The sequence below is a fragment of the Pongo abelii genome, chromosome 5, assembly GCF_028885655.2.
Source record: "Pongo abelii isolate AG06213 chromosome 5, NHGRI_mPonAbe1-v2.0_pri, whole genome shotgun sequence".
NCBI classification, from domain to species: domain Eukaryota; kingdom Metazoa; phylum Chordata; class Mammalia; order Primates; family Hominidae; genus Pongo; species Pongo abelii.
Genome location: NC_071990.2, coordinates 133,265,783 through 133,292,655, shown reverse-complemented (window position 1 = coordinate 133,292,655; position 26,873 = coordinate 133,265,783). Strand labels below are relative to the sequence as shown.

Sequence of the window (26,873 nt, the reverse complement as noted above, 5' to 3'; positions counted from 1 at the left end):
GAGAGGTGCTACATAGTTTTTTAAATTGTTGTTGTTATTTTTGTTTTGAGATGGAGTTTCGCTCTTGTTGCCCAGGTTGGAGTGCAATGGCACGATCTCAGCTCACTGCAACCTCAGCCTCCTGTGTTCAAGTGATTCTCCTGCCTCAGCCTCTCCTGAGTAGCTGGGATTACAGGCAAGCGCCACTGCGCCTGGCTAATTTTGTATTTTTAGTTGAGACAGGGTTTCTCCATGTTGGTCAGGCTGGTCTCGAATTTCTGACTTCAGGTGATTCCCGCCTCTGCCTCCCAAAGTGCAGGGATTACAGGCGTGAGCCACCACGCCCAGCGGTGCTACACAGTTTTAAACAAAGTGTGATAAGCGATAAGTGGGTTATCTCGTGATAACTCACTCACTCACTATCAAGAGAACAGCACCAGGAGGATGGTGCTAAACCATTCATGAAGGAGCACCCCCATGATCCAATCACCTTCAACAGGCCCCACCTCCAACAATGGGGATTACAATGCCACAGGAGATTTGGGCGGGGACACACATCCAAGCCATATCAGATAGGTAAGAGAAGTCCTATTCAGAGAGGATATAGAGGCCATTCCATTCGGTGGAGGTCTCCTCAAGTGGAGTATTGAATTCAGTTCCTGGAACCACAATTGAGATGAAAAGGAGTATAGTTAAGTTGAAGACAATGACAAAGATGCTGGGATGTGGTACAGAGACTGTCCTGGGAAGGGCAACTGAAAAGAAAACCCCAGGTGCTTGCCCTGAGAGAAAAGAAGATTTGGGGAGTACATAATGGCTGCCTCGGTCTTAGAAAGGGTGCTGTGGGGTAGAGTGGAATGGAAGGAAACGGCTGGATATTTATTGAACATCTCTGAGTCAGGAACTCCTTGAATGTATTATCTCATTTAATCCTCATATTTAGATTTTATTTGTTTGTTTGTTTTGTTTTTTTGAGATGGGGTTTCATGCTTTCGCCCAGGCTGGAGTGCAGTGGCGTGATCTCCACTCACTGCAACCTCCGCCTCCTGGGTTCAAGTGGTTCTCCTGCCTCAGCCTCCCGAGTAGCTGGGACTACAGGCATGTGCCACCACTCCTGGCTGATTTTTGTATTTTTAGTAGAGACAGGGTTTTGCCATGTTGGCCAGGCTGGTCTCGAACTTCTGACCTCAGGTGATCCACCCATCTCAGCCTCCCAAAGTGCTGGGATTACAGGCATGAGCCACCACATCCGGCCATATTTAGCTTTTAAATGCATGGTCTCATGCACACAAACACAAAACATCTCTCCCCGAAGCAGGCCAGAAACACTGGCTCTGAATTATCACTCTTGTATTAATTAATTCTTGTTTGTAAAAGTTCTGAGGAGTTAAGGTCAGTCACGATTCAGAAGAGGAAAAACAAGTAAGTACTCTATTCTTAAGAGCAGAAGTTTAACTAAGAGGCAGAGGTAGAGAGAAACCACTCCCTGACATCACAGAGGACTTTGTCATCTGAAAGGACACATAGAGTGCAGCCTAAAATGTCACTCGTAGCTACCCAATCTCATATAAAAGTATACTGATCACATAGTTCAAGCCTGTGCAAAGGATGTAGGAGCTGATTTCATAAATGGGAACTTAGGACTTTAAAATGTCTGGTTCATTTTGGAAATACGAAAAATTGGTATGCCTATGTGGAAAAGTCAGCTCAATTACTCCAGTTCAGTAAACATTTCTGAATTGGGCTTCTATTGCTTTAAAAGCCATGCTTACCTACAAATTAGTTTTGGTTTATACAGGCCCTCCTTAATAGCAGTGTTCATGAAGAAAGGAATCCTTTCAGAGAGACCTCAGAAAATGTATAAAAAGGTTCTTTGAAAGCTATCACATTTTGAAACTGACTTTTAATGAGTTGCTGCCAGCTGCAGTGAGCAGTTTAAGTAGATTCGATGACTTTTCTTTAATTTTAGTATTTAATAGTTCACTTTTTCTAATTATTCTTAAATAAATATTCTGAGCTTTCTGGTGTTCCCTTTAAAGGGAAACTGCCAGCATAAGAGGCAGAATTCTTTTTGCCCGGTAGCTTTTTAAGCAGATTCTGCACATCTGAAGTTTTATGACTAAAGAGAGCCATAGATAAAAACGTAAAAAAACAGACCAAGAAAAAAGATTTCAAAAACATCACTTTATTAAATGGTTGTTTTAAATATCATGTTTTGATTCTTTGAGGGTGAATATAGTGATAAATAATAGAAAAAGAGTAAAAACAAACAAAAAATACTATTACAGAATAGAAAGGCACTGTGTTTTACTGAAAAAGTCACTGTCCAGATTACCCTGCTTTGGAGGCGGCTGGAAATGGAGAATCATATTCCCAAAGCAATGGATTCCAGTCATGGATGATCCAACTGGTCCTTCCTCCAGCTCTCAAACTGGAGTCAGGTCAGTCCTTAACTTCCTCAAGGCTGCTCTTCACTAATGCTGCCTTTTATTAAATATTTATTATATGCCAGGCCTGGTTAAGCACTTTAAGTTCAAGATTGGACTTAATCCTCACCATAGTCTCGTTAAGTGGATATTATTTTTATTCCCATTTTACAAAGGCAAAGACTGAGGCTTAGAAATTCTGCCTAAGCCTGGTAAGTGGTGACTCAGTCCCAGAGCCCTAGTTCTTCACCGTTACACCAAAATGTTTCTCTTCACCAAGGTCCTTCCACCGATGCCAGGTCCATGGATGCCTGAACTCAGTTAGTGATATTCTAACAAAAAGGAAAATGCCAGATAGGAAATGAATCAGTGGGCTCTACAATGTCTGGTCACTAAACCAGAGGAAACCCCTGCCAGGGGTAATAATAAGCCACAGGTGTAAGGTCAGGTCTTCCAGCTCATTCCCCGACAGCCAGGGCTGCAGGCTCAGCCTGGAAGAAGAGCTTCAGGCTGGCTGAGGAAGCACTGAGAGAGAGGAATCTTGTAGTTTTCTGTTATTTCCATTTGTATTTTTTCCGATATCTGGGCTTTGAAAATCTGCCAGAAAAGCCTGAGAACAGGCTTAGGAGCCCTTTTGGCAGCACCCCTAGGAGTTGTTAGCCAAAAGCTCCAAACTGCTATCCTGATCACTGAGACTTGTCTGTTGGGAGTAGCTCAAAGATATTCTTTCAGCCAAGATAATTAGTTTAGGAAAAGAGAGCCATTGTGGTTTAGAGAGCTCACCATTGATTACTAGGTCGTGATAAGGGTTGTTCTCTCCTTTTCTCCCTCATGAGACCTTAGATAGTAGAGTACTTTCGACCTTGTGCAACAGATATCCTCTTTTCCATTGAGGTTAATGTGGGCAGGAAGGGGAGGGAGGCAGGAAGAAGTAAATACCCATTGTACCACTTTTCAGCACTCAAGTTTACACCATCAGCCTTCACATAAGCCACAGGCATTTGCCCTTCTGTAGAGTCAGCAGGAAAGTGTGATGTTCCTAAGGCGAGCTATGGCCCTCTTGGAATGCACAGATACTTTTTTGTCCAAATACTTTGATGACAAAAACTAGCCAAACCGATGAAGTTCCTTTTTAAGATATTTTCCTCCTTTCTTACCCTTAGGCATTCCATTCATAGTCATTGCAGGAAATTTAGAAAATACAGGTAAGCAAAAAGAACACAGCTAAATTAAAACCACTCAAAATACCACTATGCAGAGGTCATTATCATTAATATTTTTGTACAGATTCTTCCAAACTTGTTCTATTCAATATAAACAAACAAAAGTTTCCTCTTTTTTAAAAAAATAAAATTGGATCAAATTCTACCTATGGCTTTGTGACTTGCTTTTTACTTAACAACATATCAAAAACAATTTTTCATATAAAAATAGAAATTTATATTATTTTACTGCTCTGTCAATTGCAATATATGGTGTCATCATGTATTAATCAGCCCACTATGTCCAACATTTAGATCGTTCCTCGCTTTTCACTATTACTTTAAGCAATATCACAAGTATCATTCATGCATTTTTGAGCATTTGCCAATTATTACTTAAAGATAAATTGCCAAAGCTCAAGCCAGCTCATTATTAAGGCTTTGAAACACTGCCCTTGTGAAAGACTGTATTCAGTAACAGTTTCACCAGAGATGTCAAAAGCACCACAAAGCCCTTCTAGAGGAGCAGAGCAAACCAATGAGCCCAAAAATAATCTCAGGAGAATGAGGAGGCAGTTTCATTGCTTTTCCAGGAGATCCCGCACTGGGACTTTTACGGTTCATGGATGATGATGTAAACAATTGTTACTCTGTTGCCCCCACCCCAAACTTGTAAAATGAGGCAGTAACAGAGGGCTTATTATCACTGAAGAGTGGAGAGTCTAGGGGTTTTCTGAGAACTCATTGCTAGTGCTAAGGCAGCAGAGTAAAAGCCAGCCTTGGGTATAAAAGCTTACCTACAGTTGTTGGTAAATGCTGATGCTTTGGAGATGTAGAATTTATTAATCTAACACTTAAATTGCTCTTATGTGCAAGCCACTCTCCTAAGTGCTTTAATTTTGGATTATTTAATTCTCATAATAATGCTATAATAAAGCAGATATCATTTTTATCTTCATTTTCACAAGAAAAGGTTAAGTTACTTGTTAGAGTTAGCTCTAGAGTCCATGTGTCTAACCACAAAGCAGCATTGCCCATCAGAGGATGTCCCTAATCCAACTAAGAGCATCCTCAACTACCCCTACATACATAGGGTAATAAATATTCAACTTTCCAACCAAGCAGGAAGCACCACTGACTGGTATTGCCGTAGTAAACACAATGAAAACCAAACTTCGCACAAAAGAAGTCACTTAATACCTGAAATACCTAGAATAAGTTTAGATAACAACATGTTCCCTATACCTGGTTTAGCTCTGGTTTCATTTGCCACTTATTAATTTTAACTATTTATTTTCCTGAGAAGATCCAATTTTTTTCTCAATAAATCATAATTGGACTATTTAAGATCTTATACTTTTCAAAGCCCTTGACATCTCATTTAATTCCCCAAACAACCAGTTTGGAAGGTACTGAGGCTCAGAAAGGCTGAGTGACTTGTTTGTGGTCACTTGGTTAGATAAATAACAGAGGCCAGATGTGAACACATGTCTTCTAACTGCTACTTCCCACTCCATCATAATCCACTTATCTCTGTAAGTTTGCAACAGGCATTGAAACCAAGCAGAATGTGAGAGAGTGTGCTGATATGTCAAAAGACATAAGTAGGTAGGTAGACACACCACACCCCCCCCCCCCACACACACACCATAATATTGGATGTATTTGGAATTCAACTATCTGGTAAGCTCACCTTCCAGAATTCAAGACCATCTGATCTTTTTTTCTCACTTCATTAATATCCTAAACACTTGTAGTATTTTACCACAACTCATTTTTACATGACTGTCTCCCCCTCTGAGACTGTAAGCTCCCCCAAGAGCTACACCAAGACCTCATTGAGCCATGTCTGGTTCAACGTCTGGTATGTAGAAAGGATTCAGTAAATATTCATTGATTGAGTAAATAAAGGGATGAATGAATACTTGCATCTAAGAAGGCAGCATAAAATGATTTGACATAGCCAGTGTTCACAGCATGAAGCTCATAGGAGCTCGCTGTAGATTTGTTCTTAAACTCTGCAATCACAAGTCTACTTATAGTTAGTTTTTATTGTATTAAGTAACATGTTAGATGATTTCCAAATCAACCTGTGTTGGTTTGCTAGGGTTATTATAATAAAATATCACAGACTATGTGGCTTAAGCAATACAATTTTATTTTCTCACAGTTCTGGAGGCTAGAAGTCCAAAATCAAGGTGTAGCAGGGCTGGTTTCTTCAGGAAGGATCTGTCCCAGGCCTCTCTCCTGGGTTGTAGAAGACAGTCTTCTCCCTGAGTCTTCAGGTCATCTTCCCTCTGTAATTGTGTCTGAATTCTCTCTTCTTATAAGGACACCAGTCACATAGGATTACAGCTATCCTAATGACCTCCTGTTAACTTAATTACCTCTGTAAAGACCCTACATTCAAATACAGTCATATTCTGGGGTATTGGGGTTAGGACTTCAACATATGAATTTTGAGTGGAACACAAGTCAGCCCACAACACCATCTCTGTGAGGCAAGTGAGAAAAGTGACAGGCAGGGCTGGTATAGGCAGTCACACAACAGCAAAGAGAGAAGTGACATCCAACAACCCAAAACCAGGGGAGATAATGGGGCCGGGGCGGGGGGGCAGGAGTGACAGTGAGAACACAATAAAGACCAAGAATAAAATATTAAAAAAAAAAAAAAAAAAAAAGACTAGGCCGGACATGGTGGCTCATGCTTGTAATCCCAGCACTTTGGGAGGCTGAGGCGGGCACATCAATTGAGGCCAGGAGTTTGAGAGCAGCCTGGCCCACATGGTGAAACCCCGTCTCTACTAAAAAAAATACAGAAAAAATAAGCCAGGCGTGGTGGCATGGGCCTGTAGTCCCAGCTACTCAGGAGGGTGAGGCACAAGGATCGCTTGAACCCAAGAGAGAGAGGTTGCAGTGAGCCGAGATTGTACCATTGTACTTCAGCTTGGGCGACAGAGTCAGACTCTGTCTCAAAAAGAAAAAAAAAAAGAAAAAGAAAGAAAGGAAGAAAGAAAGAATGAGAGAGAGAGAGAGGGAGGAAAGAAGGAAGGAAGGATCTACTTAAAAAGACTGAATTCCTAATGGCTCCAATGGTCCCTCATAACACATCTCAAAGTGAATTACCACAAATCATAGATTTGAAAATGAAAAACTAAAATATCAGATAGTCCAAAAAATAGGTGCAAATAGCAGAAATAGACATATTCTATTCTTTACTTTTTTCTGTTAGTTTTTCTTTGCCACCCACCTTCTAGGACAACTGCTTAAACATCCTGGAAGAATGAATCACCACGTGTAAGGAAACCCAGGAGTACTGGTTTCTTGGAAGTCTTGCAGGTGAGTCATATATCATAGATTTGCCTTTAACAATTTCGTTTGGAAAAAAGTTTTCACATTTCCCAAATCTACAGTACGTCTGTTAAGCAGACTTAAATTTAAACACGATGAAATAGTACATAGCTTGTTAAAGCTGGAAAGTGTTATATTGTGTGCTTTTTATAGCAAAAGATATTTTCACTTCATCATGTTGCCTTTTCATATTCTCTTTTGAAACCATCACTATCATCAATCATTGTAGTAATTAGTATTAATAATGCTAACTGCTCTAACAAATCTACCGAAGACAGATAAGGTTCAAACACAGCCACACAGAGTATTATGGTTGCAACAGGTTGGTTCTTCCCTTGGCAGCCTTAACACTTTCATGTTTGGAAATTGACCAAGTATGAGGATACATTCTGTTACATGCAGATAACTCTTTTTATGTTGGATACTTCCAAATTATTTCCTGAGTATATTAGGAGATTCGAATTTGGTATAGATTTCTTGATGTCCCTGAAACCTCTTCATGGGGTTCTTCAAAGTAGGCCAGGGTCTGGATAGCTAAAGTTGTTCCAAAGGCTTCAATTCTACCCACCCCCCCCCCCTTTGAATAGCCAAGAGTTTCTACATCTGTAAAATAGCAATTACCTCATAGTATAAAGGAAAGGTTAAATGAAATAATGTACGCAGAGCACTTGGTACAGTGCTTGGAAATAGGGGCAGATAATAATCAATACACAGACTATGACCCTATACAGGCAGTGCTAGAAGGATACACATCCTGATATTAGCGGTGATTTGTTCTGCTTGATGGTACCATAAATGCTTATTTCTTTTGCCTATCAATATTTCTCTGTTTACAGTAAATATTTATAGCTTTGTAATAAGCAGAATTAAGAGGTTATTTTTAGTCCTTAGGATAATATTCTAAATTCAGTAGAAGTGTTTAATTTATCTCTCTTTACCCCTAAGATTTTCCTGTTAACTGGATAGTCCAAAATATCCACTTATAAAATGTCCTAGTTCTCCACTGGAAATTTAACAAGTGCTTAAATTTTTGTTAGTGACATAAAAATATAATAATAAAGTACACAGGGAAGAAAATACTCACCTAGGAAAGTAGTCTCTTTTTTTTTGCTTCAGCATTCTAAACTTAGAGGGAAAGTATTAACAATAGATAACCTGGTACTCCTAGCAGCATTTTCAATTAAGAGGAAATGGATGACTGCCTGGAAGTCCAATTGACCCACCTGAGCCTGAAATCCCCTGGGAGTTTCTCTTCTCACCCTGTGCCCGTTCTGAGGCCAAACTCAGCATTTTGCCACATCCCCCAAATAGATCCAACACCACAGTGACTTGGTTAATAATATCAATTTTACTGAAGAGGAATTCTAGGGGAATTGAGGAAGAGAAATCACATCATCCACCACCCTGCAAAATTAAAAAAAGTGAAGCTTCAAGATTTGCCTCCAAACTCCTTTCTCTCAAAAATCCTGTATATTGTGCTGACATTCAAATCCAGCCTTCGACTTGATTCCTCAGTTACTGAAAAAGAAACCCAGGCATGTAGCCAACAATGCCCTCCACAGACAACATCCATCACCCCCACAGCAAAAAACAAACCAGAAAACACATCAATCACTATCTAGTGTTAGTCAAGTCTGACCCCTGAATGTTTTACCCTCCATCTAAAGCAATTTATCATAATATTTATAATATTTACCCAGCACAACATATATGTGTGTGTGTGTGTGTGTGTGTGTGTGTGAGTAAAGGTGGGAGGTGTGGTGGTGGTGAAATTCTGCAGCAAAGAGAATATGATTTTTACCAGATGGGTAAATATACAAAAGGGGTTATATATCCATAAACACATAGGGACAGATATACAATATGAAAATGACAGGGACTCTCTCAGTTCTGCTCTCAGCCTGTCCTTTCCCCGAGTTTTGGTTTCTGATGACAACGGTCTGGACAGCCCTGAAGTCCTAAGTGATGGGACTGGGATTTTTGACTTAAGTTCCCTCTGTGTGAGAGCCTTCGCCTGTATGGCCTCTTAAAATTGAGGATATTTATTAAAAGAGTAGATTTTAGATGCTCTAGCTACCAAGAAAAAAAAAGGGCAACTATGTGAGATGATGGATATGTTAATTTGCTTGACTCCAGTAACCCTTTCACTATGTATGCATATCAAAATATCATGTTGTACACCATAAATATATACAATCAAATAAATAAAATAATTGTTAATGCCCATGACAGTAGTTTCTGCAAACGCATGGACCTCCAATGCAAGTATTTTTAAAAAAACTTTTTGAAAACTCTAAAAAAGCCTCTCCTCTATATACGTTTGTATAACACATTTGATTAATTAAATCGAATTTTAATTGAAAATACAGAGACAATTTCTACTTCTTCTTCAACAGCAGTGTGTCCTAATAGCATATAAAACTGTCTAGAACACGAGAATAAGACTTATCTGATAGCTGTCATGAATCCAAATTCAAGCTTTTTTCCAACTATTTACACCATCACTCAGCAACCATTTAGTAATTGTCCAGTTACTGTTTCCAAGTATGTGGGCCTTGGCTTGTAAAGTCAAATTAGGGAAAGAGGAAAACCTGCCCTACGAAGTTTCCGTCAAATAAGTCTAAACTCCAGACAAGTTTTGAGTCACTCTGACTCTACTTGGTTATTGAATTATATGGAAACTTTTCTCTACTCATTGGCACTGCTAAAACCTCCAGACAACTGGATTTCAGTCTTACGGTGTGGTGTGCTGTTTTTCTTTAATTGCCTTTTGAAACACAAGATAGTTTTATTTTCCACTTTCACCTTGCTGTCTTGGGGTTTCAAAATTTATATTTGCATATTATCTAGGTTATTCTTATTTTTAAATAAAGACAATGAAATTTCAGATTTTAATATCTGATCTCTTTTTTAGCCATTGTTTCTTAAAATATCAGCCATCCTGTCTAAGGCAGGCACATTCCATGGTTGTCCCAGACATACCTAATGAATACAGCTCCCCTGCAGCAAATATGTGAGGGAGGAGAGAGTATTTGCCCTGGAGAGCTCCAGTCTGCCATTTTGCTGATCATTCCCCCATTATCAGCATCTTGTCCTCAAAGCTTTACCCACAACACTTGTGCAAATATTATCTCTCCATATCCCAGAAAAACAAAACTAAGAATTGAACGCATTAATCTCTTAGGAATATATACAATTCAAAAGAGGCATAAAGAATTGGAAGAATTTATCACCTCTCCTATGGGAATAGTTCAGGTCCCAGAAAGAAAAGTTTTCAGAAAGAACCTTAAATCCAGTTGGTTTCACCCTATTGGCCATCCCATACTCTGCACAGAGGGGGACGATACACTAGACTAAAAACAATACTCTAAATTCTCTGAACCTCACTTGCTGCATCTGTGCCTACTTTCAGAGTTGCTTAAAAAAAATTGGTTGTGTAAACTTTAAAAAGTAGTATCTTATGAGTGCATGTAAAAACTAGTCGAATCTGAAAAAAGTCTGTAGACTTGTTAACAGTATTGTACCAGTGACATGTCCTGGTTTTGATATTTTACCATAGCCATGTAACATGTTACTAGTGGGGGAAGCTAGCTAAAGGGTATACTGGGCTCTTTGTGCTATTTTTTTCAATTTTCTATGAGTCTATAATAATTTCAAAAATAATAAATGTGATATATACACTTTAATTTTAAGAGCAATAGTGTCATCAGAAGTTCTGAGGTTAAGGTACAAAACATATACATTTGACAGTATTCAAGAGTTTTGGACTTACAAAAATGACAATTTCATATGGTATCCTAATACTATAAAATATGTAAAATGCAGTTATACTTGGGGTTATTGGCAATAGACTTGTTTTTGCTAACTAGAAAACAAACAAAAAAACCCCACAAAATCTGAACACTTTTTTTAGTTGATTGTAATTTTAGAAAATAAATTCCCCTCTATCTAGTTTCTTACTTTTTTTTTTTTTTTTTTTTTTTTTTTTTTGAGACACAGTCTTCCTCTGTTCCTCTATTGCCCCAAGTTGGAGTGCAGTGGCAACATCTTGGCTCACTGAAACCTCTGCCTCCCGGGTTCAAATGATTCTAATGCCTCAATCTCCTGAGTAGCTGGGATTACAGGAGTGCGCCACCATGCCCAACGAATTTGTGTGTGTGTGAGTGTGCATATTTTTAGTAGAGATTGGTTTTGCCACGTTGCCCAGGCTGGTCTCAACTCCTGGCCTCAAGCACTGCTCCTGCTTCCATCTCCCAAAGTGCTGGGATTACAGGTATGAGCCACTGAACACAGCCTACTTTCTTATTCTTGAGATGGATCTTAGGCAATGGTTATAAGAGGTCTGAGAGGAAAAGAAATGTGTTCTAACAGCAGTGCCGGCTTCTACTGCTCCTTGAACACAGCGCATGTCCCTGTGTTGACTGCTTCCCCATATATCGGCCTGGCTAACACTTTGCCTCCTCTAAATCTTTGCTCAGATTTCAGCATTTCAAAGAGGTCTCCCCGGACTGCTCTGCTTAATATTTTTTGCAACCTACACTTCACAACATCCCTACATTCAATTTTTCTTTCTTTCTTTCTTGGAGACAAGGTCTCGCTGTGGTACCCAGGCTGGAGTGCAGTGGCACAATCACGGCACACAGCAGCCTAGACCTCTTGGGCTCAAGTGATCCTCCCACCTCAGCCTCTGGAGCAGCTGGGACTACACAGCTTCTTTTTACTCTTATTTATTTCTCCTTTTCTTTTCTGTGGCATTTATCACTTTTTATTTGTTTGTTTTTGCTTTTGTTTTTTGAGACGGAGTCTCCCTCTGTCACCCAGGCTGGAGTGCAATGGTGTGATCGCGGCTCACTACAACCTCCACCTCCTGGGTTCAAGTGATTCTCCTGTCTCAGCCTCCCGAGTAGCTGGGATTACAGGCACATGCCACCACTCCTGGCTAATTTTTTTGTATTTTAGTAGAGACAGGGTTTCACCATCTTGTCCAGGCAGGTCTCGAACTCCTGAGCTCTGGCAATCCACCCGCCTCGGCCTCCCAAAGTGCTAGGATTACAGGTGTGAGCCACCGTGCCTGGTTGCATTTATCACTTTCTAACACACACAATTTAATTTTCTTATTTGCTGTACCTGTTGTTTACTGTGTCTTCCCTGCTAGAATATAAGGCCGTAAAGGGCAAGGATCTTTGTCGAGTTTGTTCCTTGATTATCCAAAGCCCCCTAGAACAGTGTCTGTAACATAAAAGGAGCTCAATAAACATTCACTGAATAAATAGATTTAAGGAGATCTTGAATAGGCAAGACATGTCTAGTCTTGAAAGACTAGACATCTGAATGACTACAGAAGACGGTTGGTTCCAGATTCAGAGATGGCAAGAGAGGAAGACAGTGAGTCGTTTGATGAACTCCCTTATATCAAAGTAATCAATTGAAGATTTGATTCTAAATTTCTGCTCTCAATTTGTGGAAAACTTTGCTTAAATGCTGTAAAAGGCTGATGTCAGAATCTGAGGTGAGAGTTGATGATGAAATCTCTGCAAGCTAAGCCCATTTTCTCAGATGAGATTTAGACAGATTTGGAGGATGTATCCACTGCCACGGCCTGTTGATCTGAGCCACCGCGGCTAATCTGTGGCTCAATATCCAAAAGTAACAATATTGACCATGCCATGGTTCCTTTTTTTTTAAAATTGTTAATGTGGCCACAGGATAAAAATATCCTGGGACCTAACCAATAAATGGGGATTGTAATAGAGGCTGGCCAAATTTAAAGATCAGGGCAACCACAAACCATGATGAAGGATGCTATTAATGTGACTAACTCATCTGGCAGGAAATATGGAAGTCAAATCTCCACATCATAGGGCAAAGATCAATCTAACACAATCCACAAATTTGAATCACTTGTGCGTAAACCCAAGTGAAGCGGAATTGCCTGGTTAATTTAAAAAGTGTGCTTTATATATGCCTGAGAGAGGATAATGCTACCACATGGCAGCCTCTGATGGACCCAGTTTATACCTAGTAAGTTATCGAATCCTTGCAACAACTCTCTAAGGTAGGTATTAAATGATCCCCCTTTTGCAGAAGAGAAAACCGAATTGTAGAGTTTAAGGAACCTGTTCCAGATCACACAGCTAGGAAGACAGGATTTAAACCTTGGTGTCTATAACTTAGGAACCCATGCTCTTATCAATACTCTACTGCCTTCTAACACTCAAATGAGAGCAGTTGATTCCTTAGGAGACGATTATAAACAAACTTTGTGGTTATCACGCTAAGGAGACAAGACAGGAGGAAGTCGTCATGTTAATCATTACACATATTTTCTTAATTTCAGGAATATGAAAACTGTTGTAAAGTCTCAGAGACTGACATTATAAACGTATGAACAATGTTAACAGAATGTTATTTATTTAGTCCTTAAGAAACTGACTTGCTGGCCTCTCCAGGTTTCTCCTAGACCTACGAATCTCTACACCTTAATAAACACGGTATGTTAGGATAACAGAACCAGCCTAGCTCTAAGTCTAGTGTTGCCCTTTACTATGAGTTGTTATCCAGCTAAGTTTATCCTGTGGGTTTGGGATAAGTCTGAATTGCATGGATTCTCTGTCATTGAAAGGCTGAGGTTTGTTCCTGTCTGGAAGTTTGTTCAAGCGTGAGTCCACTGATTGAGGCAGAGATTGTGGTCTGCCAGGGATGCTGTGTAAAGAGGAAGTCCTTTCTTCAAACAGCCTTGTCTGTGTTTTTGAAAACTGTTAGAGTTTATGTCCTGTTTCCATTCCCATGACCAGCCCTCCCAGAGTAAACAAATGACAAGTGGTGGTGGGAGAGCAGTGGTGATACAGGGGTGGGGACGGGGTGGAGGAAGGAAAGAGATTTCCCTAGGGGAAGAGGATTTTCAAAGAACCCAAATATAATTTGGAAAGAAACTCAAGTGCCAAAACCAGATGGAGTTTACATCAAGATCAGCCCAATTTGTAAGCATAAACACAGACTCCTAAAATCTTCATCTACTGGTTCTAAAATGACCAGACACTGATGGACTCTCTTAGACTAAATTCCAGCTAAATTAGTGGCTAGAGGTGAACCCTTGGCCCATCAATAGGTGCACCTCTTTATTCAATTTATCCGCCTCTAGCTACCTGACTCTACCTACCAGCAGGGGAAGCAGGTTTCCACTTGCCCAGAAAATTCATTTGTTTGTGACATTTTCTAGAAGAATAGACCTAGAGCCTTCTTAATTCTGACTATGGCACTAAATACCCTGAAAGATCAAAAAATGCATAAAAATAAAACTTCAGAATTTAAACTACGTCTGGAATATAAGCCAATGTTGAGAATTTCCCTTCTTTCCAAGTCTGCTCCCAAGATCTTAGCTGACCTCACTTGCATTAGAAAGTCCCCTTTCTACCAACAAGAATTCATTGTAATCCTTGATTCAGTAACGTTGGAATTCACAAAAATATCCCTCTTATATGCCTGTCTCCCAAAATACATACAACTGAAAATTGCAGTAATATGTGGTTCCCTCTATTCAAAAGCAAGCAGTTCTGTTGTATTAAATGCTCATCTATATGAAAAACACTTGTCAAAAATTTGGCTTATTACATATTTCATTGTCGTCAGAATAAAAAGGAAAGGGAATTACATTGCTTGGGATAGTTCTAGCACCTGAAAGTCAAAAAACAACTTGAGTCAGGTGATGATTGGTGCTGGAAGCTGACGTTATGGATTCTTAACGACACCTGCATGATTCTACATTAATTCTCAGCTACACGTCTTGGGTAATTTGTAAAAAATTAAGGCATTTATTGAAATGTCAAGCAGTAATTTCCTTTTGCTCCAATAAGTTACACTTTCCACTAGAATAAATTTTCTAAATATCCAAGACACAAGTATTTTCTGAAAAATTTGAAATTCCCCTGAGGAAAAAAACACTGAACCAAAGTAACATGAACTGACATTACCCCAAATCCCATATTAAAACACTACATTTCAAAAAAGAGATATACCCAAGAGCCATGTATTAATAGGGTATAGTCATTGTAATCATTGCTTGTGGGATTATGTGTGATTTAAATATTTACATATATAAATATAGATATATATATACACATTTTGGATAGTATTACAATGAATATGTATTACTTTTATAATTAAGAAAAATAAATTATTTTCAGTGAATTAAAATTTTAAATACACCAATTTAAGAATTACAGTTGTGCCAATATAGGACTTTTATTTTTTCTAAAATGAAAACACAATATGTGTTTACCCACTTCTAGGAACTTGCCCAGAAGATACACTTTCAATAATGCAAAACTGCATATATATAATATTATTCATTACTGGATATTTGTAGTTACAAAATGTTGGAAACAACCTAAAAGCTTTTACATAGGAGACTGATGTAATGAAATGATACATCTACACAATGGAGTACTATGCAGCAATAAACTAGGATGAGGAAGACCTGTATGTATGGAGTGACTTCTGGGATATACTGTCAAGTTTTTTAAAAAGTGCAAAAGAAACCCAGGCGTGGTGTAATCCCAACAGTTTGGGAGGCTGAGGCAGGAGAATTGTTTGAGCTCAGGGGAGTTTGAGATCAGCCTGCGCAACATGGCGAGGCTTTGTCTCGACAAAAAATTTAAAAAAAAAAAATTAGCCAAGTGTGATGGCACATGCCTGTGGTTCCAGCTACTTGGGGGGCTGAGGCAGGAGGATTGCTTGAGCCTAGGAGGTCGAGGCTGCAGTGAGTCCTATTTGAGCCACTGAACTCCAGGCTGGACAACAGAGCAAGACCCTGTCTCAAAAAAAGTAAAAATAAAAAGACATTTAAAAAAAATAAAAAAGTTCAAAAGGAATATATAATATGCCTCTTTTGCATAAAAAAAGAAAAATAAGAAAAATATATCTATCTGCCTATTTTTGCAAAAACAAATACAGAAATGATTAACCAGAAACAAATGTTATTGTTCGTAAACACAGGGTGGATAGAAAAAGAAAGAGTGGAGGGAGGACACTTCTTCTGAGTGTCCCATTTCATCTAATTTTGGCTTTTAAAATCATGTTAATATTTTATACACTAAAAGAAATAAACTTGACTCAACAAGGATGGGGAAACTCCTTAACAGAATATAAATAGAAACAAATGAGCAGTACTATATTTCAAATGAATTGTAACTACACTGAAGGGGGAAAAACAAGTCCCAATAATTCTGGAACAATATTCTGACCAAATTCTTAGCCTAGAAACACTTCTTGAATTCTACTTGGTAGATTTCCTTCTTTAAGTGGTGTTAGTCTGCAATTCTTACTCTCCGTGTATTGGAGCATATGAAAAAATACATTGACGATTTTCGGAACCAAATTTCTCACTATTGGAGAAGGAAGATAAAATTATAAAATAGAAAGTTGTTAGAAAAACTATGCAGTACTGGATTGTAATTGAATTCATGGTTTTTATTTATGTGGTGTTAACTTTTAAAAAATCACAAATCTGTGAGTTTGGAAAAGGAGGAGACTTTGTTTTTTGTAAATGGTTACAGCCTGCAAAATGGTCACCCCCCAGGATGGGAAGTATTCCTCCAGCTAAGACCAGACAAGCACTTCAAAGCAGGAAAGATTGGAGTAGCAGTTTTATGCTGAAGAGGCTGGCTAAAAATACATATTTAACAGGTTATGGGAGAAGCTATAAATATTCATGAAGGTGGTCCTGACACATGTGTATTGAGCAAATCTGCATGTAACATGACCCACGTTCACCTGTGGGTGGAGACTTAACATTCAAAAGTATTAAAGTTATGTCTACTGCCATACCACCTTGAATGCACCCGTTCTTGTCAAATGTATTACAGTTGGGCCCTATACATCGAAAGATCTTTTCAGGTTACAAAGTCACACAAGTGAGCAACCTCTGTAAACCAGTCAGAACCAGTCCGTGGTCAGTGGTCTCCCTATCAGAAGAAAGTTACTGAAATCAGGCCCTTGTCCAATCAAAGCTGTAGTTATAGCTGGTGGAATAGTGGTTCAGTTAGCGTCAGTGAGATGAGTTGTAATTGTTTTAATATTGCTTATCTCAAAGCCAGTGCTTGAGAGAAAAAACAAAACAAACAAACCAAAAAAACCCTTGTGGCAGTTAGAACAGTTTATTCTAGGCCGGGCGCGGTGGCTCACGACAGTAATCCCAGCACTTTGGGAGGCCAAGGCGGGTGGATCACGAGGTCAGGAGCTCGAGACCAGCCTGGCCCACCATGGTGGAACCCTGTCTCTACTAAAAATACAAAAATTAGCCAGGTGTAATGTCATGTGCCTGTAATCCCAGCTATTCAGGAGGCTGAGGCAGGAGAATTGCTTGAACCCGGGAGGCAGAGGTTGCCATGAGCTGAGATCGCGACACATGAGCTGAGATCGCGCCACTGCCCTCCAGCCTAGGCAACAGAGAGAGCGACTCCATCTCTAAATAAATAAATAAATAGAGCAGCTTATTATTTAAGTGTAGGGTGCATGACTTCATCCTTGCCTGGCATGGCCTTTGGTCTTGTATATAATTCGGTATCTTATTGCCACAGAGTCTGTTCTGTCAGTCTTACCATATCTACTTCAACATTAATGCTGGTCAATTGTGTCTAAACCATGAAAGACAGTGGATAGAATGAGGCATGTCTGACCTCCTCTCTCTCCTGGCGGTGGCCAGAAACTCAGTTTTAAAGTTTTTCTGGGGTCCTCTAGGCCACAAGAGGGTCTATCAGTGGAAGACTTAGGATTTTACTTTAAGTTTACAGTATTTATGAACACAAAGATAGATATAGGCAAAGAGACATAGATATAGATTCCACTTTTGTCGACTGAAGATGCCTAGATGTTATGATACCCCAGAAGCAATTAGGGCACCAGTGCCCACTAAATGGAACCAGGGCATTTTGGAGACAGAACTGATTCCAGAGTTAGTGCAGGGAAAGTACAAAATAATCCTGAATTTTTTTTTTTGTACTAGAAAATAAGTCCTCAAAAAATAATGGGGTATATCCAAATGACCCAGGACCCCACTTAAAGAAGCTCCTGTTGGCCAACTCTGGGACAATTTGAGTACTGACATAAGTAATGATCTTAATGTATTCTAATCTGTTGGAATAAAAAAAATGAGTCTGTACAAACAATAATAAATAAATAACAAAATAAATGAGAACACTTTTGCTTATAGTAGAATGCTAATAAACGTAAAATAATGGAGTTTTTAAGAATCACTCCCTTCGCAACTATCATCGTAAAAATTGAATCAGGGAAAGATTATTAACGGATACTGAAGCTGTTGGGTAAAAATTTAACGAGAAACAGGTTATGTGTAGGGTCTCAATATCCTTCTACAAATAACTTATAAATTATTAAGGGAAAAATACTGTCTTTACAGAAGAGAAACTTATGAACACTAACATCACCAACTGATGAAATCTGGCATGGATTAATGATGGCACAAATGAACATCATGTGCTTCCAAATATGAAGGACTGAGGACAAATGTCACTAATGTAATGTCCCTGCCAAAAATGCACTGTGTTAATCCAGTCATCTGGAAATGCCAGACAAACCCAGTTGAGGGACGGACGGTCTACAAAATAAATGACCTGGACTCCTCAAAAGTATCAACATTATTTGTTAAATGCTGAGAAATTGTTGCACATTATAAGAGACCAAAGAGAAAAAAGTAATACAATGAATGATTATTTTTCAGATCCTAGACCAAAAGAGAAAATATCATTAAAGAATTGTTGAAAATATGAAAAAAATTGATAGGTTCATAAATTAGATTATTTATAGCATTGTACCAACATTAAACTTACTGTGAGTTAATGTCCTTGATCTTTGCACACTATTCAGGTGTAGTCATTATGACTACAATGTACTCTCAGAAGTACAGTAGGAAAAATAAAACTATATATAAATGTACATACTGAGAATGTTACTTGATGTAGCTGGGTAAGGGTTATAAAGAGTTCTTTACACTATTCTTTTTTTAATAGAAACAGGGTCTCACTATGTTGCCCAGGCTGGTCTTGAACTCCTGATCTCAAGTAATTTGCCCACTTCAGCCTCCCAAATGTGCTAGGATTACAGGTGTGAGCCACAGTGCCCAGCCTATACCATTCTTGCAAACTTTGTATACATATAAAATCCTTTCTAAATAATATTTTAAAGTGTAACTAACTTTATTGTTTACATTTTCAGATTTTTAAAAATAAAACAAGTTCATTGTAAATATAGGCTACATACTGAAAATTATTAAGTAGATACACCAAATCCTCTATAATTTCATGATCCATTAAATCACTGGTATTCATTCATTCAAAATGGCTTTACATATACGTATTTTTTAATGGAGTAATGAATATACAAAAGGAAGGTATAATATTGCACAATCTCTGTGTAAAAAATGAAATTTTATTAGCCGGGTGTGGTTGCGGGGACCTGTAGTCCCAGCTACTCGGGAGGCTGAGGCAAGAGAATCACTTGAATATGGGAGGTGGAGGTTGCAGTGAGCTGAGATCGTGCCACTGCACTCCAGCCTGGTGACAGAATGAAACTCCATCTCAAAAAATATATACAGTTTTAATTTTTCTCTTTTTTAGCCACTGTCAGACCAACTCAGAAGTAATGAGGAAATCCAGGGTTATTAAACTCAGTTCAGGGTTGTAAACACCCACCATTTGTCTTCCTATTGTGAGTTCCAAATTCCAGGTGATCTTATTTAGTTTCCAGGCCATGGTGGGACAGGAGAACATTGATTGGAAAAATTGTCTCTATATGAAGAGTATTAACATTGTTGCTATGTATCCGGAAATAATTTCCTATTTGTGTCTTAACTTGCAGCCTCTCTGTATTGCACATTTTGCACTGCATACATTTTTTACCTAAATTCTGCATGTGAAGAAACTATGTTAAAAAAAATCCAGTGGGAGTAAACTAACATCTTAACTGGTTGTAATTAATAACCATAATTCAGTTGAAATTCTAATAGAAATAGAAAGCAATTGAATTTGTTTTCCTTGAAGTTCAGGTCACAAGATTTTTCATTAGCTACAAAGCCTGTGTCCCTGGATGAACTTATCTTTATATCAGAGAAATATCTGGAAAATTGCCAGTCTAGCAACCCCAAAATCTGACCAATAGTATTGACCCTGAAATAATTGCTGGGATCTCTTTGGTTCATAACTCTATTTTGAAAATTAAAGAAATACATATAGGAGTTAAAAAAAAAAAAAACTTTAGGCAGTACAAAGAGCAAAAAATAAAAACGTTATCTTTTTTTCTATTAATTTCTGCTTCCCCCAGCCCAGATTTTATTATATGAAACGGGCTGACAAACTACAGCTCAGGGACCCAATCTAGCCCTCCACTTGTTTTTGTAAATAAAGTTTTATTGGAACATAGGTGATATGGTTTGGATCTGTGTCCCCACCCAAATCTCATCTCGAATTGTAATCCCCACATGCCAAGGGAGGGAAGTGTTTGGATCATGCGGGCAGTTTTCCCCATGCTGTTCTCTAATAGTGAGTGAGTTCTCATGAGATCTGATTGTTTTATAAGTGTCTGGCATTTTATCTGCTCACACTCACTCCGTCCTCTCGCCTTGTGAAGAAAGTGCTTGCTTCCCCTTCTCCTTCTGCCATGATTGTAAGTTTCCTGAGGCTTCCCCAGCCATGCGAAACTGTGAATCAATTAAACCTCTTTTCTTTATAAACTACCCAGTCTCAGGTATTTCTTTATAGCCATGTGAAAGCAGACTAATAGAACAACAACTCTTACTCCTTTTTTGTATCATCTATGGCTGCTTTCTTGATGCCACAGCAGAGTAAGTAGTTTTAAGAGAGACTGTATGGCCTAAAAAATTTACCATCTAGTTCCTTATGGAAAAGTTTGCCGACCCCTGAAAAATGACAGTAGACTACGCACATTGTTCTACCACTTGCTTTCTCACTTAATAATAGTGATACATTCAAGATATATATAGATCTACTTCTGTCTTTATAGAGATGGAACAATATTTGTTTAAACAAATTCCATAATTTGTTTAACCAGTCTTTTAGAGGTTGTTTTCTGGTTTTTGCTATCATAAAAGATGTCATTTTCATGCATTTGTGCCAAGCACATCTGTTGGGACAGTTTTTACAGGTGAAATTAACAGCGTAAAAGTTCTGTGCATTTTTAATTTTAACAGCATTGCCAGTCAAATACAAAAAGTTTTGTGACAAAACTGATTTAGAGTTGATTCAGTTCCCAAGTGAGACATACTTCTTTTGTTCTCCCTTTTGTTTAAATAATTCTGGGCAGAAAAATATATTCAAAGATTCTGAGTAAGATAAAACAAGTAATAAGGAAGGTATAATCTGTCATGAGATTAGAGTTTAAGAAACCAACAAAAAAGGGAAGGTGTAATATAGCATCATCTCTGTGTGAAAAATATAACTTTAAAATAATACATATTCATAGAAATGAAAATAGAGAAAAGGGAATAATAAAAATTATGGCTTTTAGGGGACTTAAGGAAAAATAGAAAACTTTATTTTACAATTCTCCGAAAAAATCATTTACATTTTGCCAAAATTACTTTATACAGTAAATTATACATTAAGTAGACATTATTAAGTTAAATAGTGGTTTCAAATGTTGGTAAATATGTTTTTAGTTGCAAAATTTCAGAGACAGGCTGCACTTTTTCCTGATAGAAGTCAAGCCCAGTGAGAAGTTCTACATCACGGACCCGGGCAATGTGAGCTGTAAATCTTTCTTCAACCCAAAGAGCTTCCGGTTTACCTTCCTGAAAAAGAAAAGCACAACACTTTTTTTTTCACAAGGCAGTATTTTTCATGAACAGAAATATTTTTATTGCTTAGAAGTTGTCTTTTTGCTGATGATTTTTACCTCCTTAAATCTTAATTTGATACAGCTAAATTTAGTTTTTAAAAAGAAAACAAAAGTACAAAGTATACTATAACTAACATAGAACACTGTAGTCAAAATTTATCCATTTTTATGTTTACTTCAGATATAAATTTTTTAATGAAATTAAATATTGCAGATGAAGTTAAGTCCCCAGGGCTCCTCTGTTCAGAACTAAACATCTTTATATCAGGGTGAATCCAGTCTGTTTTTTCAAACTTTTACTGTACATCACTATACAATATGTAGTACTGATGAGTTTTTAAACTTATGTTAATATTATAAGTGGTATTCTACAATTTATTTTGGTCGGTATTAACGTTTGTAATCCATAGTGATATATCTAGGTCTTGTTAAGTGACTTGTTCTTAGCTGTGGTTTGTGATATTTCCTCATTTAAATGCAGAACAATTAAATTTTTCATTACATATTGATAAAATTTTTGTTACTATAAATAATGCTATAATAAATAACTTGGTATATGCCTCCTGTGTTCAAGAACATGAGTTTCTAGGATATATTAATAAAATTGTTGGGCCATAGAGTACATTCAATTTTTTTTTTTTTTGACATTGTCACTCTGTCACCCAGGCTGGAGTGCAATGGTGTGATCTCGGCTCACTGCACTCCAGCCTCAGCTTCCCAAGTAGCTGGGATTACAGGCACCCGCCACCACACCCAGCTAATTTTTAAATAGTTTTAGTAGAGATGGGGTTTTGCCATGTTGGCCAGGCTGGTCTTAAACTCCTGATCTCAGGTGATCCACCCACCTTGGCCTCCCAAAGTGCTGGGATTACAGGCATGAGCCACTGCACCCGGCCAAGTACATTCAATTTTAACTTTATCAGATATTAAACCTAGCACTCCTCAAAGTCTTCATACCAATTTACAGTTCTATAGGCAGTGAAAGATAATTCCCGTTTCCCCACATCTTTGCCAAACCATGGGTGTAAAATAGTGTTTTATGCCTGTTTATATTTTATTATGCTGACTATTGTTATATTTGTGCATCTTTTCAGTTATTTCTTGACGGTTTTATTTTGGATTTTTTTTACAATATGAAAGTTAGTTCAATAATTTAGAAACATGGGTTTCTATGACATTCTTTATTCTTTATTATAAAGAATAATTTTCTGGTATTCATATGATATTGCTAAATTTCAGTTAACTTTTCACATAATAAGAAAGTTTCAAAGTTTGTTTAATCAGATTACTGTGTTTTCATGATTCTCATTTGACTTCGATGCAGTGGTTTACTTGTTTAAGTATGCAGGCTTAATACAGATAGCCACTATCTGAGCCAGAGAAGTGTAAGAGGAAATACTTTTTGTTCCTAACCTCTAAAGCACTTGTGTCAGATTCACAATGCGAGCTCATATTTCAAAAAAAAAAATGCACTATGTTAGTTTGAGTTCTTTCTTTCAATGGGAATCTAATTCGAAGTCTTTCTCTTCTGCCTTTACTATTACACATTTCAGTAGCACCTAATATCTTTGATCACTTTTTTTTCCACAACATTTTCTCCCATTTAGTTTATATGACTCTACTCTCTCCTGACTTACTTGGCATCCATCCAACTAAATGTTTACCCAGCACCTGACAGTCTTCCCTCTTTTAAATTTGCAGGGAAATGACCACAAAGCATAACACAAAACTATACTTACGCAGAGATGATACTTAAGCTATTTAACCTGAGTAAGTCACTTGCACCAACTAATCTGAACAGAAGCCAGCTGTAGACAACTGCTCTAACTGCACCAGTCCATGCCAACAGAATAGGCTATACAGTTTTATGAGCTATATTTAAATATACTTTGATATTTATATATGTGTGTGTGTGTGTGTGTGTGTGTATAAATGACCTGTTACAGAATTAAGAGTATTGTATATCCCCAAAATACAACTCATTTTTTGAGACAATATTGATTTCAGCATTTTTCTGCCCTATCCACGTTCTTATTCTCTCTCCTTAGCCACTTACAGTCTGGTGATTGCTGTTATCATGCTAATGCGACTACTCTGTCAATGAGGACCTCACTGAATGGGTTGTCCTCAGGCTTTTCAATTAGTTAACTACCCCAGGCTTCTGAAGTTCCTCCTTTGTTATCCATAGCTCTACTGTTTACTTCCTTGATAATACCTTCTGTTTCCTCAGATGACTATACTTCCTGGAAGCATAGATATTTTCCTCAATTTGATTTGGGATCTTTTCTTTCCACTTTCTCCCCTTTGGCAATTGTATTTCACATCCATGATTTAATCCCAAATCTAGATCTGCAGTTCTGATTTCTCCTCCAAGTTCCATACCTAAATTCTCTGTATCTGCTGAGTAACTTACAATGAAAGTCACTTGGACTCATGGCTACATTCTCAATTATCTGACAGAATTTTACAGTACAAAGATGACAGGATGAGGGAAAAGGAAAAAGGAGGGAAGAAAAGATGAAAGGAACAAGGAAAGGACAAAATAAATAAGGAAATATGATCTAATTCCTTACACCAAGTGTGGGATAAAATTGTGAATCTATCATTCCTGTAGCTTGATCTCAGTTCCCTCGAACCTCTTAATAGTAGGAGTTACTTCTGTACATTGTGTAATTCAAATATTTAAAATACAGAGTTTTCATACAATGCAATGCTTAAAGCAAGCCATCTATTTTATCAGGTGCATCAAAGCACAATTACCTATCCAAATGCTATTGGAAATATTGGCTGGTTTAGACTTACTAAGAAACAGTTTGTGAAGGTACTACACTTTCTGGATGATTTGCGTATAGGAGATTCAATTTCACTCTCTATTGACTTTATTTTATTTTGAGACAGAGTCTTGTTCTGTTGCCCAGGCTGGAGTGCAGTGGCGCGATCTCCACTCACTGCAACCTCTACTTCCCAGTTTCAAGAAATTCTCCTGCCTCAGCCTCCCAAGTAGCTGGGATGACAGGCATGCACCATCACACCTGGCTAATTTTTGTATTTTTAGTAGAGATGGGGTCTCACCATGTTCGCCAGGCTGGTCTCGACCTCCTGACCTCAGGTGATGTGCCTGCCTCAGCCTCCCAAAGTGCTGTGATTACAGGTGAGCCACTGCGCCTGGCCTCTGTCGACTTTAGAATGTAACTTCATCATAAGATATGATTCCTTTATAATAGCCACCATTTTTTTATATTGGGAAGTCTTAGGGTTTTACATAGACTATTTTGTTTAATCTTTACAAACTTCATAAAAGGAGGTGAATATTTTATACTTCTTAGATACAATAGGTGAGGAAACTAACATATTTGCCCAAAGAAACCAAGTCATTCACTGAACCCAGGAGGTCCAACTCCAAAATCCATGCATTTAAGTTCTGTTTTATACTATTTCTCATATATCCTCCTAAATATTCAACTAGTCTGTCAAACTGAAGACCACCAAGAGCAAATCCATCCTTCTCAAATAAAAGATTATCTATCGTATACATTTCCTGGTGAGTCATGCCCTGGATTTTTAGTTATCTTTGCCTCTCTCTCATCTTGCCTTTCCCTTCCCCATATCTAATTGACAGCTACTCTTATTAACTTTGCAATCTCTTTTGTAATCATAGCTTGGCTTAAGTTTGCTTTATACTCATTGCATTTTGTCTTATAATTATCTATATAGATGTCACATTCTTATTACTATACTGCAAATTCCTCAAAATCTTGGATATGTCCAATTTATTACTGATGATGTCCTATTTGACAGAGATGATGCTGTATTAACTTTGGAGAGATCACTTCTACTTTGAATAATCAAGGAAAGCTTCATATTATTTGCACTTTACCTTGACGCCCAGGTGGAATTTTTAGCAGATGGAAAAGAATGGAATTCTAGAGGAGAGAAGAACACAGGCAACAGTGATGAGCTAAGCAAACTCAAGATGTGTTCAAGTAATTTCAAGGACTCTAATTGGCCTGGAACATAAGCCTGTAAGGTCAACTGAGGGTAAACTGTGAAGAGACTTAAGTACAGGCTGCAAGTTGTTTTTGTTTGTTTCTTTGTATTTTTTGTTGTTGTTGTTGTTGTTCAGGATAATCAAAAGTTTTGGGGTGAGAGGCTATGACAAAATATAAACTAAATTTTAAGATGAGTAAGTTGGTAGTTGTACACACTGACAAATGAGAAGAGGAGAGGAGACCACAAATCTACTTAAGATTCATTTTCAAGAGTCCTAATAGAAGGTCAAAAGGGCCCAGACCAGGGATAGCAAATATTTTTTTCTTTGTGTACTCATTGTAATCACTCCATCATATCTACCTAGAACCTCTGTAATAACGAACTGTTTAATCCAGATTTCATGGTAAAGAGTAACACACCGTATCAGTCATTGATGTCTGTCATTAGAAAAGGAAGTAAAGAATAATGGCTTACCCTTGTCTCAACCAAATAAAATGCTGACAGGAAAAGTAGGAAGGGATTCAATTCAACAACATCTGATAGTTTCCTGTTTAGAAACTCTTCTTCCTCATTTTAAGAATAGTGAGTGGCTCACTATTCAGCCTCTAAACTTGGCCACCTTCTTTAGACAATTTAAATACTCAAGTAAAATCGTATCTACATGACCCAACTGAAATGTCACCTTCCCTGTCAGGAAGTAATTCTCCTTTGAAATACTACTACAGCAGTTTATCTGTCCCTCTCTTACATCACTTATCTCTTTCTTCTAATATTTTACTGGATTTCTAATTGTGAGTGCCTCCTATAGTGCACAGCATGGTGAAGGCACTCATGTGTTGAACACCTGAAAGAATATAGATGAATCCCAATCTGGCCTAGATCCCAAGTTTTAATTCTCAGGCTCTAATTGCCTATGGGACTTTCCACATCAATGCCCATTTCCACAAACTTAAAATGCCTATCCTTAGCTTATCCTATCTACCTGCCAAAAAGTTCTCATTCCTAACTTTCCTCTTTCTGCCTTTTTCCTAATTACTAACATTCAAATCTGATCCAT

At 37.9% G+C, this 26,873-nt stretch overlaps 1 protein-coding gene across 1 annotated transcript in view; it reads right to left on the bottom strand.

Annotated features, from left to right (window-relative positions):
- Positions 1-21,504: 21,504 nt before the first annotated feature.
- ENPP3 (ectonucleotide pyrophosphatase/phosphodiesterase 3) overlaps positions 21,505-26,873 on the bottom strand; it is a gene marked incomplete at its 5' end in the record, with an annotated part of 107,087 nt that continues 101,718 nt past the window's right edge. Inside the window, 1 exon segment of the mRNA NM_001133260.1 lies at positions 21,505-21,779. Coding sequence (NP_001126732.1) covers positions 21,609-21,779 — 171 coding nt within the window. The 3' untranslated portion in view covers positions 21,505-21,608.